Genomic DNA, 22487 nt, shown 5'->3' on the forward strand with positions numbered 1-22487 from the left:
GTCCTGCACCGGGACCTCCTCCGGGACAAACCTCCTACCGCTCCGATGCTTTTTGGAAAGGCAGGAAGAGATGACTGTGTGTGGTGGGCAGGAACCTCAGTGCACCCGAGGCTCTGGGCCCCGAGCCAAGGCCCCGCCACCCTCAACCACAGATTGTTTCCTCAGCGGAAACTGGTGGGGTTGGGTGGGGTGGGAGGGTCAGAAGGGGGGCTGGGGGCCTACCTGGGAATAGCCAAGGGGTAGAGCTAGAGGAATTTAAGAGGAAAGCTACGGATTACGGGACCCAGGGCCTGCAGAAACTCAAACCCAGATACGCATCTCCCCCTTCATGTGGGTGCGGTTTTGTCTGTACTTCTATGTGAAGGAAAACTTGTCACCTAAGATCAGTTTGACATTCGGGCCCCTTGCTTCATGTCTCCCAGCTTATTCTGGTCATGCTTCTCCCACCCCCCCACCCCACCCCACCATTCTTCCTGTGTCTGTGACCAGACTTCATGTGCTAGAACTATCGCAGATCTTGGCTTCCTATAGTTCTTCCAGGACAAACTCCACCCCATCCCCCAGGAAAGGGGAAAAATTCTCTGAATGTTTGGTGTTTGGCTGCTTGGAAATTTTCTTTCTCTGCCACCTGCTGGTGATCACTGCACTCAACACGTGGATCCCTCCTCCTCAGAACCTCAGCCCTGAAATTGCGAGTACTCCGCCCCCCCCAAAAGCTTACTCTTTGCGGGATTACTGCGAAATACAGAAGAAAGTCGGATTCGCTTTCATTTCTGCAGGGCAAACGGGATTGCTGCTTTAAGTTTCCTTTCTGAGCTAGCTATTTGGGGGGCAGTTGCAGTGTTGGCCGCTGTTGTAAACTTCTCTCTTATCCTTGTGTCTGTCTGTAAATATGCGTCTGTCAACATATTACAGTTTGTGTTTGTGTTTAAAGAAGGCGTAATTTGGTGAACAGAGCCAGGAAATGAATTTCTGCTCTTAAAATCATTTGATTTGAGACCGTAGAGTGGTGTCTTTCCTTGTAAAATACTGATGATCACTTCCGCCTCAGCCCTCCCTTGAAGCAATGTTGTGTGAGTGGATGGAGGATCTATAAGGGGCTTTTAACATGCCTTCGGGAAAGGTGCTGGAGAACTACAAGGCACTGTTACCATAACCGTGATGTCCTTGCTGTTACTACTCCAATCGCCCACAAATTTCCCCAGAGACTGAGCTGGCTGTCAAATAAAAGATAGTAAAATTGACCTGAGGGAAAATGAAATGGCCGTTTTACTTAGATAACCAGATTGGGTCTCCTGAGGAAAGGAATCCAGTTTATCTAATGAAGATGTCGTGCTGTCAAGGCACTGAATCTGTCTGGTTTCGGAGGGTTAAAAGATTAGGGCCTGGGATCATCACACCATTAATCAATACTGCCTTTCCACCTTTTTCTAATTGCCATAGACTGGGGATCATCAGTCCCTTGGCACCACTAATGTACTGTATTGATCCTCAAGTAAGAAAGATTGAACCTCAGACGAAGCAAGAAATCGGTCTCCATGACAGTGAAGCCGCTGTGCCTGTCAGCCGCCACTGGGGGGCGACAGCAGGCCAAGGTCTCCGTCAACGTCGGCGGGGGCGGGGATGATGCGCCAATCTCCGGAGCTCCATTAAGTCTGGCCTCACCTACTGTGAACTAACTGGTGGTGACTGGGAAATCTTTAGCCTAGGCTTTAGCGTTACAGTGTATTTATTTGATGTCACCAACGTGACTGGTATTGTAATGACAAGTACAGAATTAGACGTGGCACAGGCGTGGGGTCCATAAATGCCAAGCGCCACCAACACCTCCGTGTTGTAGCAAAACTTATGTGTGAGATGCAGGCCAAATCTGACATCACCACCGAGGCCAGATTTTAGAAGCTGCCTAAAACCACACCCAGTGAGGAGATGAGCAGTTGGCACAGGGAGGGCCTAGGCATCTGCAAGGCAGGAGAAAGCTCTGTAGCAAGCTGGCCTAGCCCCCACCCCACTGCTCCGCTGGGGAGAGCCGGGGACACGGAAGGTCAGCAAGAACCCAGCTGTTCAGGAAGAGTCAGTCCGGGGCAAGTTCTCTCCAGCCCGGCACCTAAGAGCGTTCAGGGCCACGTATACGACACCGCCTCCCAGATGTTTGTGTTGGAGTGTAAAAGTGACATTTAATGGACACGCTGCCAACGATCGCCTCGTCTCTTGTTACTCACGGAGGGCTAGGGTCCGTGGTGTGCTGGAGCTGATGGTGCACACCTCTTCCTGACTCTTCAGTGACCTCCTGTTGGCAGCCTGAAGTCAAATGCTACCAATCAGGGCACTTCCTGTCCCCCAACCAGAGTCGGTTGTTAACCGTTTACCAGAACACCACTAGCTCGGTTTCAGCGCGGGCCTAGATGTAACAATCCTACAGAGCCCAACAGCCAAGAGCTCTAGGTGATGAGACCAAAGAAACATCCTAGACTTCTCTGAGCTACTGTCCTAAGAATGGGAAGAAGGGTATGTCCAGTGTCTCAGATGCCTAGAAAAAAGTGGGTGAGGGCCAGCTGGGGCCAGAAGTGACCAGGGGCCCCTTGCCCTAAGCATTCCCACTCCGCCTTGTAGGGAAAGCCAGAAAGAACTGTAGAACAGCCCAGTAGTACTTATGAATCATTCAGCTAAAACAGGATTGAACAAGTTAAGCAGCTAAGCCCTTGCCCACATTCAACACTTGAAATGTGAGCTAATTAAAATAAACACCCATCGTTTTAAAAATGGGAGAATTTATTGTGAATCACCTTGCTAGGCCAATGGCGAGATCCACCGAACGCTGCATAGTAGGGATTCATCATTCTCGAGGAACTGGAGTTCGTTAGCAGGCCACGGTCGGGCTTTTCCTCAAGGTGGAGAGGAGGCCTAAAAAACATTGTCAAGTACAGATCCTTGCTGGGAAGTGCCAACGACAGTCCTCCCTTGGGTGACCCCGGAGAGGAAGACTGGGGTTGCACTTGGCTTAAATGACTCCGCTCTAACTGCTTTCAATTTACAGCGAGCAGAGAAGACCAATTTCATCACCCACAAGCCAAAATATCTACTTTCTAAGCACTGCCCGAGGGAAGAGAGCTGTTGGTCAGCTGCATGGCAATGTATTATGTTAAGTTTTCTCAGGACTGACCATCCTGAAAACACCGAACATAAGGATCTGAACATAATACTCGTTACTTGGTCGCAAAAGGGATTATATCAGACTTTAACCACCCCGATGACTAACAAATGGTCTTGTTTGTGAAAGACAAACAGACCAGGAAAACATACACCCAGCACAGACAAATGGTTAAGTCTTAAACCCTTAATTATGTTTCCTGGAAAAATGGTGGCTAACGAAAGCCGCGCGTCCCGGAGTAGTGGCAGCCTCCCAGATCCTGCAGCCCCCGCAGGTCCCAAGGGGGGGGCCTCCCAACAGCCAAGCACCAGCCAGGCCTTGCTGATCGCCAGTCTGCCGAGCTCCCCGTTTTCTTCACAAAGCTTTTTCTTCTTCAGATCCAGAAAGGCCTTACTGGGGAGTACCTCCATTCCATCCCATTAAGGTGCTTTGCTTCCAGGGCACTATTCCCACTGATGGATCCCTGAAAAAGTTAGGTGGTCTCACAACGGTTTTGGAGTTTCCAAGTCCTTACTCAAGGAATCTAAGGTGCCAGGCTGATTCCATTATGAAAAGAAAAAAAAAAAAATTCCTCCCTTAAAGGACATGCACAGGAATACGAAGCTGTTCAAAAATAACATGGGGAGGGGGCTTTACACACAGTTTAGTGGGATGACATCATGGTACAGAGGAAGTTGGCTTTGCAATTATATTTCTAAATGGTCTGAACTTGGTCTCACTGCTGACATCATCTGGAACGGGTACAAGGCCTCAAAGGCCTACCCCAAGGACGACATGGCTGATCCTCTGCTTAAACCAGACACAGAGCGTCTCAGCTGGGCGGTCCTGTATGGATGCCACCACTGCGGGCAGGAGCTGACGACAGTGAGCTTCATCCTCCGCTGCTCCTTATGCTCCTTTTGAACTCGCCTTGCTGTTCTGCGTTGTCTTTTGTGATTTGGCCTGGAGCGTCTGGGTACAAAACGTAAGGACTTTAGGCATTGCCCGCAGTGAGATGTGGAAGCTCCTCAGGAGTCCCTTTTCTATTTTCTTAATCAAATAATGACAGACCACAAAGTCAAATCCAAGTATGCAACTCACCTCGATAATAAAAATTAAGACGACCTGCCAGCAAGGACCCTGGGTGTCCACCCCAGGGCGTCTGCGTGTTGGCCGGCTCTCTTCCTCGGCCCTCGGGGGCCAGTAGAGCTGGTCGAACTCTCCCATGACCCCCCCACCCCAAATTCTTTCATCCAAACGGGAAAAGCAGATAGATAAGTAATTTCTTATTTACATACATTTCTCCTAAGATTTAAATTGCTTTCCTGCTAGTATTTCCTGACATTTGAAGCCTGTGTGAAATACACAACATATGGGGACTATTTCCATCTGGCACAAAAGAAAATAAGAATCTGCCTATATTGTAATTAGCTTCTAGACTTCACATGTTTAGGCCTCACCCACAACTGCATTGGTTGATAAGTTGGGGGTTTTTTTTGGGGGGGGTGGTTTTTGCTTTTGGATAATTGAGTTTTTAAAATGTAGTGGTTATAAAACGACGAAAGTTCAGCCTACAACTTCCTGTTTGGATAACAGGAAGAAGCATGAGGTGTTTTGCAATAGTAACAACTCTAGATTCTCACTGCCCTTAAAAATAACTAGAGACAAAATGTGTTCTTTTTTCAGATACTTACAGCTTCTTTAGCAGAAGGGATGGGTCCTTTAGGTAATGGGATAGGCGTTGATGGTGTTGTGGGGGACGAGGGAACGGGCGGCAGCTGTATAAATTCTTCATCCTTGAACAGCAGAACTGAGAGTTGGGTTACTGATTTAAACAAAATGGGTATTAGATCTATAGTCACACTGCCGTGACCACCAGGAGCGTGAAACAACCACATCTTCCCGCACAGGTTCAAGAGGCTAAATCTGGAACCTAATTACATAGAGCCAAATGTTGACCTTTTTAAGAAACAGATCTGATAGTACAATAAATAGTCCTGATTAAAGAACACCATTGTATTGAAATTCAGTTTCACTAAGAGAGATAAAATTCATAAATTAACTTATTTTCATTTTTAAACCTAATTAATCAAATGAAAAGTAATAGTCTAACCTTAGTTCCCTTCAGTGAAGGTGCTAAATCCACCAGCGTCTCTTTAGATTCAGGAGAAGTAGGTGATTCCACAGGAATATCTGGTTTTGGAGACTAGGAAGAGAAGTATTTTATAAGAACATCAGCTTTCTGCTATTCCTGAAACTCGAAAGCATTTTTACAGTAGTTAATGCTTTCTAGCACAACTTGCTTTCCACTCACTAAATCCCTAACTTCTTCCAACTATGCCCTATAGGAGAACGTATGAAATATGTCCCCGAAGGAACACCTTAGTATTATTTATCTTGGAGTTTTGAGCTCCCTACATACAAAAGTTGCACTCTAATGAGATTCTAGTATTAAAACTCCTCGGTCTGGGCGCTTGGCTAGCTCAGTCGGTGGAGCATGCAACTCTTGGTCTCAGGGTTGTGAGTTCGAGTCCAGTGTTGGGTGTAGAGATTACTTAAAAAATAAATTAAAAAAAAAAAGTCCTCAGCCATCAACAAGCTCCTGATTTGCCAATTCTAGTCCTGTTTTCAGTCTGACAAAAGAAGGTTGCCTTTTCTCAATTACTCATCAGCTTCTAACAGCATTGATATAACTTACTCAAAATTGACATCTTTATCATTTTTGTGTCTAATAATAAATGATAAGTTTTTCTAATTTGTTAAAATGGTAGGTGCTGCTTAATAGAAGCTCCTGCAACATGAGGAAAATGGAAGACATGGTATTTTGAGAATAGCTAGCTCACCTATCTTCAAGAATTATAATTAGATTTAAAAAGTAAATATGTCACTGCTCTTTGGAAATAAGTAATTGCTTTGTGTACTTGGGAGGGAAAAGAGCTACATATATCCAAAATTAAAGTATATTTAACTTCATGTCTCTAAACTCTTTACTGAACCTAGCATGCTACTTATTCTCATTTTGTATATATGGAAAACAGAAGTTTAAAAATGTGGTTTAAAAAAAAAAAACAACCAATAAAATGCCTAGGAGCTTGTCATTTTGTCCTTAATTTCTAGGTCTTTCTCAAACATTCCAAAAAGCAACATCTGGCTAAAGTGTTTATGCCCCTCTAGAATAATTCTGAGAACACAAAATTAGCTCTGAGATATTGTGCTATTCCAAGATTTCCTTGCTCCTGAGAGCAGTCTAAGAATGACAAATTTGGTCTGTCTTAAAGACCAAAGATAGAGTAAGAACCAGGTAGGCTGCCTTTTAGAAGATGGTCTGGGTTCCAAAATTGCTCCCACTCTCCCTCAAATCCTTCCCAGACAAAGCCCAAATCTGATTAGTCTCTGGAAATATGGAAAGGCAAAGCACAAGGGTGTTCCCTGGAGTACATTTGTCATGCTGGACTTCATATCATTTCCCTTGGCTTGTCCAAGGAATCACTAGCATAACTAAATTAAAAATGATGGGTCCCCACTTCAGAGAACTTAGTTTCATCTACTAAACCACATGTGCAGCATCTTCCACAATGGTCTCTCCTTTCTCACTCATACAGATTCTGACTTAGACATGAAGCCACAAAGTAGAGAAGTGAGAGGCCCCTTCTGACCAGAGCAAGATGCTCTAGTGATTGGGCTAATCCTGAGTTTTTTGGTAAAGTGCCAGGAGGGGGGAAAAAAAAAGCTGTTGAATTAAAGGCAACAAAAAATGATTAAGGAAATGAGTGGAAGGAAGACAAAAAGTTTATATTCTAGATTGGCCTTTCACTGCTTCAAAATTAATAGGAATCTGGACAAATGAAATAGACACGAAAGAAGAGGAACCATTCAGTTTCAGAAGAGCAAGAGTCTGCTAATGAAGACTAGATAGTTAAGGAGAAAGAATAAACTGGATTCCTAAATCGAGCTAGAACAAAGACAGTAAGAGCCCTATAGCTAGAGTTAGTTTTAGCAATTTTAATTTTTTTATGGAATTTTTTAAAGATTTTAAAGCCCACTGGACCAAATGCCAAAAGATATTCCAAAAGAAATGTCTACCTTAACTGCAAGAGGAAATAAGACATTTGTGGAGAGGCCCCAGTTAAGGAAATCCAGATCCCGGGCACTCACCTCCCCGCTTAGTGGTATCTCAATCGGCTTTGGCTTCACATCTATCAGGTAGAAGGTTCGTGACAGAAGCAACAGAGAAGGAGGGACGTTCTCCTTCAGGTGGAGGTCCTGCCACTGGAGAATTGAAGGAGAATAAAACAGGACAGAACCCCAGCATGTTAGAACTGGACATGACCCACCGTCACCGACTGCTTCCCTGGTTTCACAGCTTCCCCAGGCACGTGCTGGGAACCAGCAGCAGGACAAGGATGGGAACACTAGTCTCCTGGCTTCAGCACCAGTGGCTGTAGTCTGCATCCCCCCTCGTGACAGTGGGATCCTCTGAGTTGGAGGGGGAGCGTTCCAGTCACCTCTCAAACCGACTGTGGATCAAAGGAGCTAAGTATCTTCTCTTAGACACAGAGCAGATAAGGGGAAAGAATAAGACTCACTCATAACCAAAGAAAGAAACATTAAAATGAGAATGAGTATAATTTTCAAGTATCAAACTGGCCAACCTTTTAAAAAAAATAAATACATAGATATATACATAGATGATAGATAGGTAGATAGATAGGTAGATAGATAGATAGATAGATAGATACAGGACAAGAGACAAAATTCAAGAAGTAAATAAAATATAATCAATAACAATAAGCCTGCCTTCTACTCCTATCCTTTAACTACCCTGTTTCCCTCCCTAGAAGCAACCACTTTTACCAGTTCCTTATATAATCTTCAGAGATATCCTGTGCACATACGAACACACACTTGTATGTTTCTTATCTTCACATAAAGGGCGATCTATACACACTGTTCTGTCCTTTGCTTTTCTTCACTGAAATGTCCTGGACATTGATTCATACCCGTAGCTGTAGAGCTGCTTCCTTTTTAACCGTCTGTAAAGGATTCCACTGTTGCACGGAAAGGCCATAATTTGATTATTCTCCTATTTATGAACTTTAGGCTGTTTCCAATCTTTTGCTATTATAAATGGTGCTGCAATGGATAATCTTTTTTTTTTTTTTTAAGATTTTATTTATTTATTTGACAGAGAGAGACACAGCGAGAGAGGGAACACAAGCAGGGGGAGTGGGAGAGGGAGAAGCAGGCTTCCCGCAGAGCAGGGAGCCCGATGCGGAACTCGATCCCAGGATCCCGGGATCATGACCTGAGCCAAAGGCAGACGCTTAACGACTGAGCCACCCAGGTGCCCCTGCAATGGATAATCTTATAGATATGTCATATTGCACAAGTGAAATTTCTAGGTCAAAGTGAATGCATTTTTAAATTTTGAATGATTCCATGGAGGTTTTTATCAGCAATGCATGAGTGCCCCTCTCCCCAACCCTCAACAACACAGTGTGTTATCAAACTGATCTTTGCCAATGTAACAGGTGAATGTGATATCTCATAGTTTTAATTTATCTTATTATGAAGTTAAGATGTTTCATACGATTATCATCTTAGAGTTTCCTTTCTATGAAATGCCTGCCTGTATCCTAACACAGGAATTTCTGGATAATACACAGTGTTGAATATCATATGGCTGGATTAGTATCCTCACTCCTTGGTGGGAAAAATGATACACTCTTTCAAGAAAGCTATTGGACAGTATGAACCCACTTAATGCTCTATGTTCAAGAAATAAATGATTTTAAGAACCTTTCTCTACAATATGTTCATCTTCCAGCCAAAGCAGGTCCAACAGGTAAAAGGAAATAGCTACCTGACATGGTTTCAAAGTCACAACAGTGGCTCCTATTCCAAAATAATTTGTGTATACTTTATAGCATTTCTTACAGTTGCAAGAATGAGAATTTTAATAGGAGTTACTGCTTGTTTGAAAACACTGATGCTCTGGGGTGCCTGTGACTCCGTCGGTCAAGCGTCCGACTCTTGGCTTTGGCTCGGATCATGATCTCATGGGTTGTGGGATCAAGGTGGGAGCTCCGCCTTGAGCCCCACATCTAGCTCCATGTTCAGCGGGGAGTCTGCTTAAGATTCTCTCCCCCTCTTGTATGGTGACTAACATAACATAATAAAATTAAAAAAAAAAAAAAAGATTCTCTCCCCCTGCCCCTCCCCCAACTCATGTGTGCACATGTTCTCTCTCTAAAATAAATCTTGAAAAAAAAAGAAAACATTGATGCTCTTAGTTAAAATATGTTGTCAGTGGGAAAATATTAAACATCTGTTGCCAAAGCTAACACTTTACATTGGCTTGGGGTACTAATTGGAAAGTAGTCCCAGCTGAGCCCTCAGGGCAAGGTTCAGACCTCCAGATGGATTCATACACGACAGGCCTTGGATTTGAGATTTTGTCTGGGGCCCTTAAAATACCTGGAGTATGCAAAATTCTAAGGTGGTCCCAAGATTCCTAGTCCCTAGTGTACCCACACCTTCTCCCAGTTATTGAGACATGAATCTAGGTGCTGCCGTGAGGGATTTTGCAGAAATAATTAGGGTCGCGAGTCAGTAAATCTGAAAGCAGGAAGTTATCTGAGTAGGTCTCACCTAATCACGTGAAGCCTTTAAATCTGGAGCAAGAGGTCAAAAAGGGGAAGTCTGAGATGTGAAGCCTTTGGGGGGCCTCGTGTTGAGAAGCTCTCCTTTGCTAGCTTTGCAGATGGACGGGGCCTAGAGGTGAGGAATGCAGGGGGCCTGCAGGGCTGAGGAGCCTGGGGCTGACAGCCAGTGAGGAAATGGGACCTCAGTCCTACAGCTGCAAGAAACTAAACTCAGCCAACAAACTGAATGAGCCTGGAAATGGAGACTTCCCCCAGAGCCTCCAGATAAAACACAGCCTGCACTTCTGACAGAACATGTAAGCTAATAAACCGCTAAGTTTGTTGTCATTGTTTAAGCAGCAATAGATTCGAAGGGGTACATGCACCCTGATGTTTATAGCAGCATTATCAATAATAACGAAATTATGGAAAGAGCCCAGATGTCCATCAACTGATGAATGGATAAAGAAGATGTGGTATATATATACACAATGGAATATTACTCAGCCATCAAAAGGAATGCAATCTTGCCATTTGCAATGACATGGATGGAGCTAGAGTGTATTACACTAAGTGAAATAAGTCAGTCAGAGAAAGACAAATACCCTATGATCTCACTCATATGTGGAATTTAACAAAGAAAACAGATGAACATACGGGAAGGGGGAGAAAGAGAGGGAAACAAACCATAAGGGACTCTTAAGGATAGAGAACAAACTGAGGGTTGATGGAGGGAGGTGGGAGGGGGGATGGGCTAGATGGGTGATGGGTATGAGGAGGGCACTGGGTGTTGTACGTAAGTGATAAATCACTAAATTCTATGCCAGAAACCAATATTGCAGTGTATGTCAAGTAAGTGAAATTTAAACTTAAAAAAGAAAGAAAACTAATAGAGTACCCTGTCTCCATCAAAAATAAATCTAGCTTCTTCAGCGTCCCACTGCTCAATTAAAGAAGGCAAATTAGGTGGGACGGCTCGCCTGAAAAGTAGAAATCACAGTGAGGTCTACAAATCGCAGGGGACAGAGCTCTAGCGAAAAGGGCCCAGGAGAGCTGCAACTTGCCTCTGTGAGCTGCTGTCTCAGTTGTTCCTCAGTGAGACCCAGGGATCTCATCCCCCGGGCCCTGCAGGCGGCTTGCAGTTCTGACACGCTCAAAGCACTCACCCCTTCTCTGGCAATTACCTGAAAGCAACGTAAGAAATGGCATTGGATCTCTTGGTTCCAATTTTACTGAATCCTACATTCCAACAAACCAGGGGCAACACCAAATCTGATGCTTTCACATCGGATTGTCCTCTCGCTGACTAAAGGGGCAGCAGCTGAAAATGAGGGGAATCCTGCCAACCGGTATTAATAATATCAGAAGTAGTCACGTAATTCCTCCCCAACACTTTGTCACCAGAGTCATCCTCTCCCCTCTTGACGTGCATTTCCCCTTCATGGCAGCTTCAGGATTCATTAGAAAATATTCCACTTGAGACGCTTGCAGGGTACCATTTGCTGGATGTCCCAGGATCGCTCTTCCCCTACCATCCCCCTACCTCCACCCGGGAATGGCCCTAACTCTGGTCCACAAAACTCACTCGATACATAACATGGCTTCTGCTTGGTGTGACCCAAAACTAGGGTACTTCTGGGACCAGTATTGTTTATTCCAAAATTCTGAAAGCAACAGCTGAAATCTAAATGAGGCCACAGGGATCGTGCTTTCTCAGTTCCGGGAATCCTGCTCCCTCAGGCAGAATGCTCTAAAGCAGCTGATTCTGATTCAAGAAACATTCTTTCCATTTTTTAAGGAGTCTAATTAGTAGTTATGATGCCTTTCCTCCATCAGATGTCTAGGCTCGGCTCTCCCTCCCTGCATTACACCTTGCCACCCCTCCTTATCAGGCCAACTCACCCAGCAGAATATTTACTTTGGCACCAGCTCTGAGGAAGGGGAGCTGAGGTGTGAGAGTAGAGCACTGTCCTTAGCAATGGAAGACTCAGGAACCTCCTGGGGGGCTGTTCCTTCCTAGTGGGTCCTAACTGATGTAGATTACTAAATCACTAACTGCTTATGAGGGCATTCTCCAGAAAATGCGTCAGAGTACGACAAACAACTCCTAAAATGAGTAATCTGGGTTCAGATTGTCATGGTAATGATTGTTTAAACCACTCAATGGTTTGCAGAACCCATCCACGAGCAGATCTAGGAGAAGATACTACACTTTATCACAAAGCCACCCTAAGGGATCTCCCAAGCCTTGCTAATTCCCCGTGGCTACAGTTCAGCTCTTACTTCATCATCTGCTTTTATAGACTTTAGTTTCATCAGAAGTTGAAAGCGGAGCAAATTGTTGGTTCCAAAGGACTGCAACTCTAGAAGCTTGCAGAGGGCAACCAGCTGAGGTCGATCTAGGTGCTCCAAGGTTAGCTGATCTTCAAATAGTTTGGAAAAGCGAACTATCTCCTTTGTGCTGGGCTTGTGGCCTGTCTGGACCTAGGCAGTGGGACAAAGATGTTAATTAAAATGTATTTCATAGGGCTCCGGCGGTGGCTTAGTCAGTTGAGCATTCGGCTCAGGTCATGATCTCATGGGTGGAGGGATGGAGCCCCACTTTGGGCTCTGAGCTCAGAGGGGAGTCTGCTTGAGATTCTCTCTCCCTCTCCCTCTGCCCCTCCCTCCCACTCACTTACACTCTCTCCCTCTCTAAAATAAATAAATAAATCTTTTTAAAAAATTATAAAATGTATTTCTTAGTTCAACTTTCCCTGTAGACCATGTGAAGGACATATCAAAGCATATTCATAGACTCTATCTTATGTCTGGAAATGGGCCCTGTGCTACCAAGAGGCATAAAGAAGTCTGTCCAAGTCAGCCTGAGTCAACTGAAAAATCAGGAGTAGTTCAAAAGTTTGGCTCTAAATCTACAGTTCTTTCCAAAAAGTTATTAACGTCTTCAGTACATGACTGCTTTAAGGTAGGTTTTTCCCCACACTACTATAAATGTTTGCAACATTGTATGTGTCTAACTCAGATATTCGCGAAGTCAGAGACTGTGAACAATTTGGAAGATCCACGGTGACATGAATTTTTCATATAACGGCCAGCCTGGCAGTTGTTCGGTGTGTTACACGAGAGACTGACACCTGTTTGACATAGGAGGAGAACTGTACGGAGGCGTCTCCCAGCTTGGCCCTGTTCCTCCTTGCCATTTCTGTAATCGTTTCTTGAAGAAATTTTGCTAGTTCCAACTTTGCAGCCATTTTCTTTTTCTGTTTTTCCTCCTTAATAATAGAAGAGGAGAAAGTTAATCAATCCTTCATGATTACAACTTCATAGATAAAGATGAGAGGAAAAGAATTGTCACCTTGTTATTGTTCATCCCTATTTTGCATGTTAATATTATTTTCAGACCTAGTTAAATGGGTTTTGTGAAAACCAGAACAAATAAAAAGTAGCCTCTATTTGCAACTTGACTCCTTAATTTTACCTTTTATTTCTTACTAATACAATGACCATAATTATTTGATAGATCCAAAATATCCCCTCAGTGGAAGCTTTGTCATTATTTAGAATGAGATACTATCTCTTAGCCTGGTATAAACCATCTAGGCTGCTAGTTGAGCCAGCCCCTGGTCCCAGAGTGGTCCCAGATTTTGTGTGGGCCACAAGCAAAGAAAACTAGGACATTAACTCTATGCTAGAGTCGCATATAGCTTCAGTACAAAACAGATACAATTAATTATAATACACCGACTTAAGTGTTATAACAGATACGAACAAAGCACTACACAAAAGAGAATTAACTGTACATTTTTTTTTTTTTAAGCAATCTCTACTCCCAAGGTGGGGCTTGAACTCACAGCCCGGAGATCAGGAGTTGCATGCTCTACCGACTGAGCCAGCAAGGTGCTGGCTAAATGTATACTCTTTTTTTTTTTTTTTTAAAGATTTATTTGAGAGAGCGAGAATGAGAGAGAGAGTGTACATGAGAGGGGGGAGGGTCAGAGGGAGAAGCAGACTCCCCGCTGAGCAGGGAGCCCGATGTGGGACTCGATCCCGGGACTCCAGGATCATGACCTGAGCCGAAGGCAGTCGCTTAACCAACTGAGCCACCCAGGCGCCCCTAAATGTATACTCTTGAGACATGATGTTAACGAGTACTTCTAAATCCTCATTTATTATCAGAAATGCAGTGTGGTAGCATTTTCAAAATAACCACAGTCAAGGGCGCCTGGGTGGCACAGTCAGTTAAGCATCCAACTCTTGGTTTCGGCTCAGGTCGTGATCTCATGGTCATGAAATTGAGCCCTGCATCAGGCCCCATGTGCTGTGCAGAGTCTGCCTGGGATTCTCTCTCCCTCTCCGTCTGCCCCTCCGGCTCACGCGCTTGCTTGCTCTCTCTCTCTCTAAAATAGATAAATAAATCTTTAAAAAAATAATAACCATGGTCAGGACTCAGGGGGATGGAGAGGAATGGGATTCTCTATATTTTTTTTAAGTTGCCCAAGAGATTCTAATGATTAGTCAATCATAGCAATCATGAATTTTTAGAAAAATCTTAAAAAGACTCAACCAAAAAAATCACACAACGGCAATGGCAATACCATCATTAGAACCCACTTAGTCATCCATTTCCTACATCCATATCCATCCATCTATTCATTTATTTATTGAGCATCTACCTTGTACTAGGTGTTGGGGATAAAATGAGCAAAAACAGATAAGAATTCCTGCCCTCATGGGACTTCTGGTCTAACAGGAAAGACAAACATTAGTGACTAATGATAATCCAGTAATTCCACAAATTAAAGTATAATAGATAAGTACTACTAAAGAGAAATGCATGGGTGCTCTGATCTGACGTAAATACAAAGTCCCGCTTCCTCCCACTCTGCCTCCCACAACCTCCTCCCCTCCACCACCACCTCTCTCTCTCTCATTTTCTCATTTGTTTTAGTCCATGGAAAAGAAAGAGAGAGAACGTATTTTCTAAAACTGTGGCCATGGTGTGTATGTATTATATCTGGGGAATGAGCAGCGTTGAGGAAAGAGGAATCTTTAGATAAATCACTTCCTTTATTCCCCCCATCTTCCTGCATTCACGAACACATTCCTTGGAATCCCATGGTATTAATTCTAGGTCCTGATTACCTTAAATGTAAGTAAACTAAACCACTGCCAGTCAAATATTGCAATTTGATTCTACCCCTTACATGTGTCTCTAATGTATCTTCAAATTTTTATTCCTAATGCCACTTTCATAATTTAATCCTCTCTCTCCTGTGCTACTGTAAGAGCATGCCAGCCGATTTCCCTCCTTTGGCTCTGCCCTCGTCAATCCTTTTAGCCAGCCAGCAATATCATTTTTTTCTAAAATACAGATCTAACCGTGTTACCCACCCTCTGCTTAAATTTACGTTCCATTATTCACCATGGTCAAAGGCAAAGTCTAAATTCCTTAGGGTGGTAGACACTTTCCAACCTGACCCCAACACATCACTTTTGTCTCATCTTCCACAATTGATCCCCTTGTATTCCCCGCTCCAACCACAAAGAAGCGCTCAGTGTCTCAGATTATGTGATACTCTTTCACATAAGTAAGCCATTTTAAGTGCTACTCTTCCTATCCAGAAAGCCTTTCAAATGCTGTGGCAAAATTCTACCACTCTTCTAGTCTTGGTTGCATAGTTATCTCTTCTAGGAAACATTTCCCAGTCTGATTTAAGAGTTGTCCTGTTCGTCCTCCCATCACGTGTTCGTGCCTTCAGACCTCTGTCCAGTGGAGTGGCACAGAATGGAAAGAACAAAGGGGCCACCTTAATTTTCCCAGCCCGTCACCTTCACAGTGACCATCCAGTGAGGACCCCTCTTCTCCAGGACTACTCTCAAGCACGAAAGGGTCTGTCTGGCTAAATCATGCCCACTGTTCAACTAGTCACTGCAATAACAGTTGATTTTTGTTTTCTTTATTTTTTAATGGTTAAAAACAAGTTAAAATTCAATGGAAATGGGGATCGTTTTTTCAACAAATGATGCTAGGGAAACTTGGGTATCCACATGCAAAAAAGAAAAAAATGAATATTAACCCTGATGTTCCACCTCTCACCAAAATTCACTCAAAATGGATCATAGACTTAAATTTGAAGCTCAGAACTATAAAACTTCTAGAAGAAAATGTAGGAGGGGTGCCTGGCTGGCTCAGTCAGTAGAGCATGGGACTCTTGCTCTCAGGGTCGTGAGTTCAAACCACATGTTGGGTGTGGAGCCTACTTAAAATTAAAAAAAAAGAAAATATAGGAGAAAACCTAGGTGACTTTGAACTTGGCAGTGAGTTGTTAGATACAACTCCAAAAGTACAATTTTGTTGTACAAAGTACAACAAAAACAACTGATAACTTGTATTTGATTAAAATAAAAAACATTAGCTCTGTGAAAGACAGTTAAGAGAATGGACAAGCCACAGGCTGGGAGAAAATATTTGCAAGACACATATCTGCTAAAGGACTTGTATCCAAATATACTAAGAACTCCTAACAATTAGAAAATGAACAACTCCATTAAAAAGTGGGCAAAAAACAGATACATCCCCAAAGAAGATCTACAGGTGGCGAATAAACATATGAAAAGATGCTCAATATCATACATCATCAGAGAATTGCAAACTAAAATAACAATGAGATATCACTTCACACCTATAAGAATGGCTGATATTCAAAGCACTGACAATACTGAATGCTGATGAAGATACAGAGCTATAGGAACTCCCATTGCTGGTGGGAATGAAAAATGGTACAGAGACTTCGGAAGACAGTTATTTTTTACAAAACTAAACATAGTCTTACCATACGATCCAGTAATTGCTTTCCTATGTATTTAGGACTCCAAATGAGTTGAAAGCTTACGATCATAAAAAAAAACCTGCACACAGATCTTTATAGCAGCTTTATTCATAATTGCCAAAAACTGGAGTCAACCACAATACCCTTCAACAGGTGAATAAACAACCTGTGACACATCCATACAATGAAATATTATGCAGTGATAGAAAAGAAATGATCCATGAAAGGACTACACACTGTATGATTCCAACTATATGACATTCTGGAAAAGGCAGATCTATGGAGACAGTGGTTGCCACTGGTTGGGGGAGGTAGGAGGAACAACAGATGATGCACAGGGCATTTTTAGGGCAGTGAAACTATTCTGTATGATGGTGTGATGGTAGATACCATGACATTATGCATTTTTCAAAACCCATAGAACAGTACAACACAAAGAGTGGAGTCTAATGTAAAGTATGAGATTTAACTAATAATATCTCGATATTGGTTATTCAACTGCAACAAATAGATCACACAAATGCAAGACATTAATAATAGGGAAAATGGGGGGAGTATCTGGGGACCCTCTATACTTTCTGCTCAATTTTTCTATAAACTTAAAAACTAACGAATAGAGTCCATTAATTTTTTTTTTAAGTTAAAAAATCCTACATACCTTTTTGGATTCACTTTCAAAAGTTGATGGCAACATCTCTGGGAAGAATTTCAGAAATGCCGGTAATAAGAATTCCATGAAGGGTACAATTATGAACACCATAAATGGAACCAGGCGGAAGAAATCAGCACAAGTCCTCAAGAGCTAAAGAATTAAATGCATATGCAGTATTCATTATTTTAGGACACGCCCCAAACAAAAATATGAAACCAAAAAAGCCTGCCTTGGTCCTTAAAGTGTTAAAAACCCTAGAAGGATTTTCTGCAGCTTTGTATAAAATGGAAAGGTAGGGTTTTCCTCTTTACCATCGCTCTGAAGTAACATCTATGGGATACCTTCAAGGAAATCTATGACAATCAAAACATACTGCTGACATCATCTATTGTTAGCTTTCATCCATGTCAGGGGTCTGTACTTTAATAGCATAGTGTCTGTTAAAGACTGATTTTTCAAATGCATATACTTAATATATTAACAGTAGTTTCTATTGCGGGTCCACAGATCAAACTTGAAGCTTCTCAATTCCTTGGGGAGATTAGAAAACACAATTATAACCATTTTATAGGCAAATATGCAATCTCAAGATCTTGCCTAAAATTGTACAGTAAGTCCGTTTCAGACAAATAAGAAACTCTGGTTCTCACCATCAGTTACTATTCCTACTTTGGGATTTTTAGGATGAATTTTCAGGTGAGTTTAAAACTTGGTTGCCATATAGTTCATTTTCACTTTACATTTTCTTTCTCAAATATGATCCTTGCCTACCCTTCGTCTCTCTCGTCTGGTCAGCACCTGCCCATGCAACAGCCTCCAAACCATTCTGGCAGCAACTTTGGTGTCAATCCATAGCAAGTAGAATCCATTGTAATAATATTTAAGTTCCTCCATAATTCTTTGTCTATAAGATCGCTTTTCTTCCTTAATCTTCATGCCAGGTCCTTTTGTGGGCTGAGGACTTGTCACCTGGGGCTTTTTCGGGGTTTGCTCCAGCTGAGGTTTACCAGGGACCTCTTGTAACCAGCAAGTTGACGTGTGTAGCTTTTGTATTATTCTAGTTTGTAAGTGAAGTACTTTATTGCCTGACTGATTAGGATAGGAGTACTTCTTGCTTACACAGTTCTTCATGTATGTTTTATTTAAATGGGAATCTGGCAAGTGAAGAAATGCAAATGATGGGGAATAAGAAGAGCTGGTAGGATGGACAAAATAGCTAGGGAATCTGGAATAAAGAGCAACATCCTCTTAGTTGAGCACATACTGTTACAAACTTAAAAACTAAAGAAATAAATATTTTAATATTTATAATATTTTAAAAGCAGATGATATTTATAAACAAATGAAATATAACTTTTTACCCCAGTTGAAGAACAGTGTGCTTTATGGTTGAATGATAGACTCTATGAGAAATATTAATAAGTTAATTCCTAAAAATAATTGCTATGTTACAAGTTAGAAACTCTACAACTATTCCTGCGCAGGGGCCATGCTAATAATCTTCTCTGTATTGTTCCAACTTTAGTAAAAGCTCTGCTGACGCAAGCACGAATGTCTGCAACTATTAATTTAAAAATCTAACAGCAAACATTTTTCCACCAGGGGTTGTGTTTGAAAGTGTTATCTTTACTATCATAAAACAGGTGGAACGCTTGCATCTTTGGTTACTCTGCTGACAGTAGGAATATTGCTTGAAGAAAACACTTCATGGCCTCTGTGGGAATTAACCAAACACATAATACTGATTTGTCTGTGTGGTGCCCATGGACTCCCTCAAATGAGACGCATTTAGGGCCCAAATGTCCTTCACCTACAATTCCTCAAGAATGTTAGGAATAAGAATTAGAATTGGGCACCCCAGCCAGGGATCTCTACCTTCTAGTTTTGCAACAGCTCAAAATCTTCAGTTAAATTAGCACATGAGATTGTTTGAAAATAAAAATAAGACCCATCTAGGCAAAGAAAGTTCCTGGCAAAGACATTTCTTCTGGCAAAGAGAGGGCTTTTCCATTCTTTCAGACTGTTTTTGAAGCACACCAAGATAAAGCACTTTTTGAAGGGCCAAAAGGGAAAATGTACAATGGATCTGGCCCATAGTAAGTTCTCAGTGAATATTCTTTGGAATAAATAAGTGATAACAGACCCTACGAGGGCAGGTATATGTCCTAGGACTGGCTTGTTTGCCAGCCATTTTACTCATTTTTCTATCTAAGGGCCCCATGTAACATTCATTAGTTACAGAGGGTCACCTTGAAACCATTACATCTTCTCTCTTCCCTGTGCCATACATCTAAAAATTACTCAGCCTGAGTTCTAAGGCATATAGAAAATTTGGGGTAAGTTTAAATACAATAAAATGTCAGCTTCCTAAAAACCAGTATAGTTAAAGCCAACAAAGCTTTCATTTGTTGTGGAACAAGCCTATCCTTTTACATACATCTTTTTCTAGAAGAAAGTTCATATAAATATTGCAGGGGAAGAGGGGATTCCACAGCTTACCTTGTTCGGGCAATAGCTAAGACTGTTTTATAACTGTAGAAGGCCATACTTATATTTGTCTCAACTAGTCAACAAGGGAACCTAGACAGAAGGATTAAGTAAACAATTTAGTATTTTAAATTTTTTTTTTTTTTTAAAGATTTTATTTATTTATCTGACAGAGAGAGAGAGAGAGAACAAGTAGGCAGAGAGACAGGCAGAGGGAGAGGGAGAAGCAGGCTCCCCGCTGAGCAGGGAGCCCGATGCGGGGCTCGATCCCAGGACCCTGGGATCATGACCTGAGCCGAAGGCAGCCGCTTAACCGGCTGAGCCACCCAGGCGCCCCAACAATTTAGTATTTTAAAGACACACCAATTATAAAGATACCAGGATTTCAGTGTTTACTGTTGCAAGGGTAGAAAATTTCCATATTCTATTCAAGGTGTAAAACCTCTCTCAAGATCATTTCCAACAATCATGAATGTTTTCTCAGCTTGGATTTGAGAATGGTACTTTGAGATCCCAACAAGTAGAAATGATCTCTAACATCATGGTGCTCATGACGGTTATATGGTCTTCAAAGACTTTTTTATTTCTGGTCAATAACACCTAGCAACCTACTTGAATGGTTGCCAGGTATTTAAGAAGCTAAGCAATACATACTTCTTTGTAGCCTAAAAATACAGTTAGAATAAAATACCCTGGATTTGTTTCAGTTAGCTTTTTCCCCATACTTGGCCAAGTTGCCCCAAACTTTGAAGATTGAAAGTAGGGGCACCTAGCTGGCTCAGTCACTAGAGCATTGGATTCTTTGATCTCAGGGTCATGAGTTCAAGCCCCACGTTGGGCACAGAGCCTACCTAAAAAAAAAAAAAAAAGTACTCACTAACCACATTTATGGAGCAGTGAAGATACACGTGGTACCTACTAATAATGCAAGTGCAGGTAAATCGGTTTCCTGTACTGGTGATTCTCCAAAGAGATCAAACTGAGCTACCTTTAAACAAGCTTTATCAAAACCTTTCTCCATCCTGTGGTCCTTTCCAGCCAAGGGCAGCAAGGTGTTTTGGTAGTATCTCTTAGCGTCTCCTGTGGCCTTTTCCAGCCAAGGGCAGCAAGGTGTTTTGGTAGTATCTCTTAACGTCAACACTACTTTCTTGCAGCTGGAAAAGGCGTAGACCAGGGTGCTCTCCTGTACGGAAACCTCAACCACAGAGCTGACATTTTGAACAGGAGTTCAAAGAATCCTTCGGAACATCTAAACCCAGGCTAAGGGCGGGTGGTCTCCTGCCGGAGGCATGCCACACCCGATCGGGCGGTTAACCTGCTCTCTGGCCCCTGGGCACTCCCGCCCGAAGCTGCGGGGAACCACTTCCTAGGCGGGGACGGCCGGGAGCCCCGCCTGCGCCTTCGCGCCGCCCACGCCCACACGCCGGGGCCCCAGGCTCCCCGGGTTACCTTTGCTTCTGGCCCTTGACGACACAGGGGCAAAACGCGCCGTCGGCTTCCGCAGCCGGCGGCTTTTGTGCACGTAGTGTGTCTGGTGGACTGTGTTTGCGGTACCGGGGTCTGGGGATTGGGGGGCGGTTCTTTGTGTTTGGGTGCGGGGATGGTGCAGGCACGGGGACGACAACCTTGTTGGCGATCCAGGTTTATGGAAGGAAGACAAGGAGAAGCCGGGCGCAGGGTACGGAAGATAAAGGAGGAAGCGGAGCACAGAAGGAGGGGAAATGGAGGTTGAACTCCAAAGTTGGGGGGCGGGCAGGGGCACGAGGTCAAGGGCTGAGGCAAGTGCGGTGGGGAACTGGAAGCTGTCGGGAAACCTGGGCGCTGATGGGAAGACCAGGATGCGGAGAGAGCGGGCTCCGGAGGAAAAAAAGGGCAGGCAAGGTCCACCAAATAACAGCCTGAGGACTTGGCCCGCCCACCCCTACCTCCTCGAGCCGGCTCCCCGGAACGGCTGCCTCAATCCTCCAGTTCCTTCCCAAAACCCCCTCCCCCAGCTCCCCAGCTAGAAGGGCCGCAGGCCAAGTCTCTATGGTCCACCTCTTTCCTAACCCGTTACGTCACTCTGAGTGACGACACCACTCACCAATGAGCTCTCAGATTATGGGGAGGGAGGACGTCCTTTGCTGTGGCAGCCCTGGAGGCAGCCAAGGTCCGGTTCCCACCGGCGAAATGACCTCTCTATTGGGTTTAGTTTAAGCAGAGTCTGTGCTGCGGGAGGGGGCAAGAGTGACGTCTTTCCGCCTGTCTACACTCTCTGGGCTGTGGGCTAACCTCCCCGAAAATCCTCATTGAAGGCTAGATTAAAGAACCTTTTACCCTACCGATAGCGTAATATGCCTGATAGTCGCCATGGTAACCATCTTAAAGTCACGAATTACATCACTTTGATGTACCCCCCCCCCCAAATCAACAACTGCCGGGGTTGGGATGGCGCGGAGAGCTCTGCGGAGAGGGAGTGGCAGAAAGGGCGGGAATGGTTAGGAAAACATCCCTTTCCTTTCTCCGGGGCCTAAGAGTGGAATGCTGTGAAATCTTCATATGGAAATCTGAATTCCACTAAAGTAATTTGCTTTATAAATGCTCTCTTAACAGGTATTGTTTATGATCGGTAGTTTGTGGAGAAATATCAACACTTAAGATGTATATTATAGTAACTATGCAGTGACGTAGGTAGGCACTGCAGGTTTGGGGCACTTCAGTTCCTAGGTTGGGTAACTGAGCCATCTTGGAAAAGTGAAAGATTC

At 43.3% G+C, this 22487-nt stretch overlaps 1 protein-coding gene and 1 pseudogene across 2 annotated transcripts; both read right to left on the reverse strand.

Annotated features, from left to right (window-relative positions):
* Nucleotides 1–28: 28 nt before the first annotated feature.
* On the reverse strand, nt 29–21399 carry LETM2 (leucine zipper and EF-hand containing transmembrane protein 2). 2 transcript variants are annotated; one of them, XM_032413390.1, is made up of 11 exons: nt 20663–21016; nt 19756–19836; nt 18028–18481; nt 17263–17406; nt 12909–13046; nt 12058–12258; nt 10839–10958; nt 7286–7399; nt 5244–5336; nt 4825–4926; nt 29–4102 (listed from the first exon to the last, which is right to left on the reverse strand). In XM_032413390.1, the coding sequence occupies exons 2-11, from the start codon at nt 19800–19802 to the stop codon at nt 4040–4042; spliced, it is 1476 nt and encodes a 491-aa protein (XP_032269281.1). In that variant the 5' UTR covers nt 19803–19836; nt 20663–21016; the 3' UTR covers nt 29–4039. The 2 variants fall into 2 exon arrangements, with proteins under 2 accessions (XP_032269281.1, XP_032269282.1); XM_032413391.1 differs by lacking the exons at nt 29–4102; nt 4825–4926; nt 5244–5336; ... (3 more) ...; nt 12909–13046; nt 20663–21016 and adding an exon at nt 21193–21399 and having other exon boundaries at nt 17383–18481.
* Nucleotides 18691–18803, reverse strand: LOC116638076 (annotated as a pseudogene).
* Nucleotides 21400–22487: the final 1088 nt, after the last annotated feature.

The sequence above is a fragment of the Phoca vitulina genome, unplaced genomic scaffold (assembly GCF_004348235.1).
Source record: "Phoca vitulina isolate PV1807 unplaced genomic scaffold, GSC_HSeal_1.0 scaffold15, whole genome shotgun sequence".
NCBI classification, from domain to species: Eukaryota; Metazoa; Chordata; class Mammalia; order Carnivora; family Phocidae; genus Phoca; species Phoca vitulina.